The 5,964-nt window shown below is 41.1% G+C and overlaps 1 protein-coding gene across 1 annotated transcript; it reads left to right on the plus strand.

Moving 5' to 3' along the window:
• Window positions 1-934: 934 nt before the first annotated feature.
• SNAI2 (snail family transcriptional repressor 2) lies at window positions 935-4,627 on the plus strand. Its single transcript, XM_072329147.1, has 3 exons — window positions 935-1,342; window positions 1,908-2,453; window positions 3,326-4,627. Exons 1-3 carry the CDS (start codon window positions 1,264-1,266, stop codon window positions 3,505-3,507), a joined length of 807 nt encoding a protein of 268 aa, XP_072185248.1. The 5' UTR covers window positions 935-1,263; the 3' UTR covers window positions 3,508-4,627.
• The last annotated feature ends 1,337 nt before the right edge of the window (window positions 4,628-5,964 follow it).

Consider the following 5,964-nt stretch of genomic DNA (forward strand, 5'->3'; position numbering starts at 1 on the left):
AGAACATTCTGTGGCCCATTTGAGAAACTTTCATCTTAAATGAAATACATAACAAAGATTATACCTTCTTAGGATATCAAGAGGTCTTAAACATACTAATGGAGAAATTCATTTAAGGGACATCACTCAGTCTGTAATTTGGGGGGGTGGGGGGGTGGAGGAGGTTCTTATCTGTGCATCTTTTAACTGCTTTGGGTAATTAGGAAAATTCCCTTGGCGGTGCTCTAAAAGGACAAGCGAGAGAGTGACACGGTAATTCCCAAGGAGGGAAAGGTCAAAATTTTGCAGATTTTTAAAGTTATAAATAAATAAATAAAGTATCCTTCATAGGATCGTTCTGTCTGAACCAATGTGGGTATATGTACAGCACATCCAACCTATCACCCCCACCAAAATATTTCCACGGGCTACTCCCTCAGCTTGGGCTCGCCAGCAGCATCTCGCTGGCCCCTGTGCCTGAAAGGGGCAGGCTGGGGAGCACGCTGCTCATCCCCAGCATTTCCTGAGCGCAGATTTCAAAGGCAGCTCCCAGCCAGAGCAGCACGCAGCCTGCTCCAAGCCTCGCAGTGCCGGATAACATCTCTCTTGCAATGCCTCCCCTTTCTGCCCTTAACGGACAGCGTGTCCCATTGTAATTCTTACATCAAACATCTGGAAAAGAGACTCTTTAAAAATAAAATAAAAATAAATAAATAAAAGAAAAAAAGATAAGAAAAAGTTTCAGTGCACGTGACTTATTCATGGGAAGCAAAAAAAAAAAAAAAAAAAAAAAAAGAACTCAGCTGAATCAGTAAACTGACCTTTTATTGTTCAAGCACTATGACCAAGACATTTTTCTAGACTGAAATCCCGAGGAGCGCCGCGCACCCGCTTTGCAGCAGCGCAGCCCGTTCCGCCAGACTGCTCTGCTCCTCTGTGCACAGCTGTCTCCAGCGGGAGGAGCTGAAACCTGAAGCAAAGCCTCCGTGCGAGGATTGGGTCCGTCCTGCGAGCAGCCCTCCCAGAAAAACAGCCTGTTTGGAAAAGTGCTTGAGAACATCCAGAAGTGATTGGAGGAGCAGAAAACCCTTCCCCCCTGCACCTGACTTGCGGGTATTTACGGCACTTTTCAAGGCGCCTCTGCAGTGCCACTACACAGCGGAGTGCATGGAGCAGACAATGCGATAGGGACCGATGCGCTCGCAGTGATAGTGTGCGCTTGTGCTGCACCGCTGCGCCGACCCACAAGGAGACTCTGCAAGAAGGAGAAAGCCCGCGTTCAAAATGCCACGCTCCTTCCTGGTCAAGAAACATTTCAATTCATCCAAGAAGCCAAACTACAGTGAACTGGACACTCATACAGGTAACAGAACAAAATCTCCAGCAGCCGCGTTGCTTCTGAGGTTGCATTTGTGGCTTGGTGGTAGAGAGGAGGGGTGGGATTGCTCCCCGGGCTCTGGGAGGGGGTCACTTCCCCACTAGCTCTTTTTTTTCCTGTGCTTAATTGAGAGAGTTTTGAGAAATATGTCAACGCTGTTTGGAATGAATCATGAAGTTTGCTCATCCACTTGAACTCAGTTATTAAAAGAGGATTTGGAGTTTTCCTGTTCTCCATCTGCTGGAAATGGAGTAGAAACTTTTGCACAAATCCTGCAGGAAGTTTCACTGCTGCATTATATCAGGCTGCATAGATTTAGAAGCAGCGTGCTGCCTTGAGGAAACTCTTAAGCTGTAATATATCTGTTCCAGGGCACTGTCTTTACCCATCAGTATGTTTGTATCCAATTGTATTTCCTTAATCCGCCTTACAGGCAGATGAACATTCCGAGTGATTGACTTAGGCTCTTTTTAATGCCCCAAATGTTAATTTTGCTGCCTTTTAAAATACTTATCATTCCTCTCACCTTAAAATTTTCTTATTTCTCCAGTGATTATATCCCCATACCTGTATGAAAGCTACCCGGTCCCTATCATACCGCAGCCAGAGATCCTGAGCTCTGTAGCTTACAACCCCATTACTGTGTGGACTACAACCGGGCTGCTACCATCTCCTCTACCCAACGACCTCTCTCCGCTTTCTGGATACCCCTCATCTTTGGGAAGAGTCAGCCCACCTCCACCATCCGACACCTCCTCCAAAGATCACAGTGGTTCAGAAAGCCCCATTAGCGATGAAGAAGAGAGAATCCAGTCCAAGCTTTCAGACCCTCATGCCATCGAAGCTGAAAAGTTTCAGTGCGGTTTATGCAACAAGACCTATTCCACTTTCTCTGGGTTGGCCAAACACAAGCAGCTGCACTGTGATGCCCAGTCTAGGAAATCGTTCAGCTGCAAGTACTGTGACAAGGAGTATGTCAGCCTGGGAGCACTTAAGATGCACATCAGGACCCACACGCTACCTTGTGTCTGCAAGATCTGCGGCAAGGCTTTCTCCAGACCCTGGCTACTTCAAGGGCACATCAGAACCCACACTGGTAAGAGCTGCAGCCTATTGCTGCTGTCACTTTCTGATATTTTTTCCATAGGTAGAACAAACAGCACTGTTTCTTGGCTAACCTGGAAATGCATAAATGAAATTTCAAATGTATTATTAAATGGACAGTTTTTCACTTTTTGAAGAGTGGGTGGGAGGGGAGCATAGCTGTGGGCCAGATTCTGTTCTGATAACCTCTTCCCACTAGCTGAAGGTGTTGCTATAAGGATTTTATGTTAACTTTCAGGCTTGGAAAATGACAATGTTCAGAAGGCTTCAGCTGACTCTTAACTAGCAAAGCAGAAAGGCAGTGCATGAGAGGCTTATCTCTGATCCCTTAAGCAATTGGCAAGTTTTGCACGCGCTCTCTCAAGTCCTCAAGAGTTAGAAACACTTCATCACCAAAGCATTTTCTGTGTGTGTATGTTGAGGCAAAAGTATGATTTTCAACATAATGCTGGATAGAATTTAACATCTGTACAGCTGTTTGCCACTTCTAAGCCAAAGCTCTCATCCCAAGTCATTCACACGGAGCTAAGCAGAAAGACACTCCATGAAAATATGTGAAAATATTGGGAGGAGCCCAGCTTAGGAATACTGCCTGCACCTGTACATGCAGAAGGTGTCAGCACCTTGTCTTCAAAGACTGCACTTATTAACAGTTGCTGCAAAGCCTGAGTTCTGCAAGTGCAATCCACAGTGCTGAAAGCTGTTGTGTCTGTGGCCTGATTAACTTTGTGTTGCACTTGTTTTTTACTGTAACAAATCATTTCAGTCTCTTTGCTTGTTTCTTAGGTTAACACTGAGTTTTACCTGTCCAAAGCTTCTTTTTTTAACGCTTTATTGTATATTTCCTTGATGTTTCCTTTTTAGGAGAGAAACCGTTTTCCTGTCCTCACTGCAACAGGGCTTTCGCAGACAGATCCAATCTGAGGGCTCATCTGCAGACCCACTCGGATGTGAAGAAATACCAGTGCAAAAATTGCTCCAAAACTTTCTCCAGAATGTCTCTTCTGCACAAACATGAGGAATCTGGCTGCTGTGTAGCACACTGAGTCATGCAGTCAATGTTTACCTGGACTCAATGCATTTCTCCACTCCTGTTCCAAATGATAAGTGGAAATCCAAAGGCATTTTCTCTTCCACTTTTCAGCCAAAAAAAAAACCAAAACAAAACAAAAACCAACAACCAAACAAACAAAAAAGAAACCAACAACTTACAAAACCAAGCAAACAAACAAAGTAGTGGAAGAACTTAGAATGTCAGTAGAAAACAGCCTTAAGTAGTTCTGTTAAGTCACACATTCACATTCTTAAGTGTGAACTCTGAGATATGGGGAAAGATGCCATGCATGACATTTCAAGTAGATCTAAAGGAAGAAGCATTATCAGCTTTCTTTATAGATGAAGCCAAATCTGAGTAGTCTTTTCTTGCTTAGAAAAGGCTGCAAAGTTACTAATACATTCCTGCCAAGCCATTTCAACCAAAGAAACAGTATTTTAATGGAACTTTTGATAAAAAATACTACCCGAGTGAGTTTTACTAGACACCATTTATCTCAGGTGCCTTAAAAAGTATTCCGAGTTTACCTTAGTAAATGTTTAAGATTATTCATTGCTGTGTTGTTGTTGTTGTTTTTTTCCAAAGTTTTATTTTATTAAAGCCAAGGCCTTCACTAATGATCTAAAACGCTTTAAAGAGGGATAATTAAGAGAGGAAAACGTGTTAAGAGAATGTACGAAAAACTTAAAAGCCACGAATTAACCGCATGTGCCTTTATTAAACACAAAAAGAAGACTGTAGCTTCAAACATTCCTGGTGCATGCCTGACCGTCTTCTAATATGGGATCATTCCTCTAAACTTTGCTATTTTTTAAAAACGGGAATAAGTGCAAGAGAGGGGACTTATGGGAGTTTGACAATTATTTTTTGTTATTGTTAAATGCACAAAGGAAATGCAATATTTTCAGCATTACCCCTCCAAGTGCCTTTTTTATTGATGATTTTGTAAAGTATGTGGACATAATGTAAATATTTTTATTTTTATATGGCTGAATGTGTTATGAATGAAAGTGAATTGTTGCCTATAGCAGCATCTATAGATAACTTGAAGAAAGCGTGAAGTGAAATTTATGGTTTTTTTTTCTAGCCACTTTTTTACAATAAACATTTTTAAATAAGACTTCTGTTGTTTGTTCTAATTAAATAAAGGGACCGCGTTTGATCTACCAAGGGTATGGAATATTGAATAATGTAAGTGTCTCTACAGGTCAAAGTGAAGAAGAAAGTGAATTTCAGCTGTGGATTCTTAGTTCACGACATTAAATAGAGAAATATCCATTTTTATTTTCAAACCTTCAAAACAGTATAAAGCATTTTTTGGAGTCACCACTATAAACATTTCTGGTTTATTGCTTCTTGTAAGTATGACAGCACTGGGAAATACATTTTGACAAAAACACTTACTTAAGTATTTTTTGTTGCATTTTAACAGTTGAAAAGATGCTACTAGAGCAGTGTTATAGTAGTCTTCACGAGATGCTGACATTAGGAAATGTGGTCCTTACCAGAAGTTAATTAAAGTCATCAGTATTTGGATGAAGCTCTTGTAATGTAGTGCTCAAGTCACAGTACAATATACTTCATACAGTCATTTCAGAAACTAAAGATATTTTGCAGAAGTAAAGGCAGAACAGACAAGTGAATGTATGGTGACTGTGTATGAGCTCGTAGATCAAGGGAAATGACTATTGAGTAATAAAAATTAGAAATAATGTTCTTCAGATGATTTGACTAAGGACTCCAGGCTGGATGTGGCTCTGGGCAGCCATGACAGGAGGGTTGAAACTAGATGATCATTGTGGTCCTTTTCAACCCAAGCCATTCTATGATTCTATGAGTCTATGACTCCGGGATCCAAACTACTTAAAAACATTATGACTTCAACAATACAGTAGCAGCATTTTCAACTTCTCACAAAGCACAAAGCTTGAAAGCAAATAAACACTATACATACAACTTCCAGAACACTATGGTATGTTATGCAGGAGCAGAAAATAGCAAAATTAGAATTCCAGTATTTTAATGAGGAGGTTACAGTAGGACATACACAAGGGGTAGATTTCTTGAGAAACTTCACATGCAATGACTGTCCTGCAGTGACCTGTAGAGTGCCCCAGTAGGACAATGCTAGAAGGTCTTGGGCAGTAGGTGCATGACAGAAGCTTTGTAACTTTTCTCCCTGGGAAACACTGTACTGAAAAGTCAGCTCAGGTGAAGCTTTTCATATCCTCCAAGCACATTCTGACGAAATCTCTGTGTTACAAGAACAATTCACTAGGACTTGTTAGATTTTATTTTCAGGAAATGGCTTGAGAGTTCAAGAAAGATAGGATTAGTGGGAATTTGCAAGGTAACTTTTCAAAATGAACATATGAAGGCATCAAATACCTTTGAAAAGTTTCACGTGGTTACTGTATTGATTTGCACTTCCATGTTAGTCACTTTGAAG

Source organism: Excalfactoria chinensis, chromosome 2 (genome assembly GCF_039878825.1).
Source record: "Excalfactoria chinensis isolate bCotChi1 chromosome 2, bCotChi1.hap2, whole genome shotgun sequence".
NCBI classification, from domain to species: domain Eukaryota; kingdom Metazoa; phylum Chordata; class Aves; order Galliformes; family Phasianidae; genus Excalfactoria; species Excalfactoria chinensis.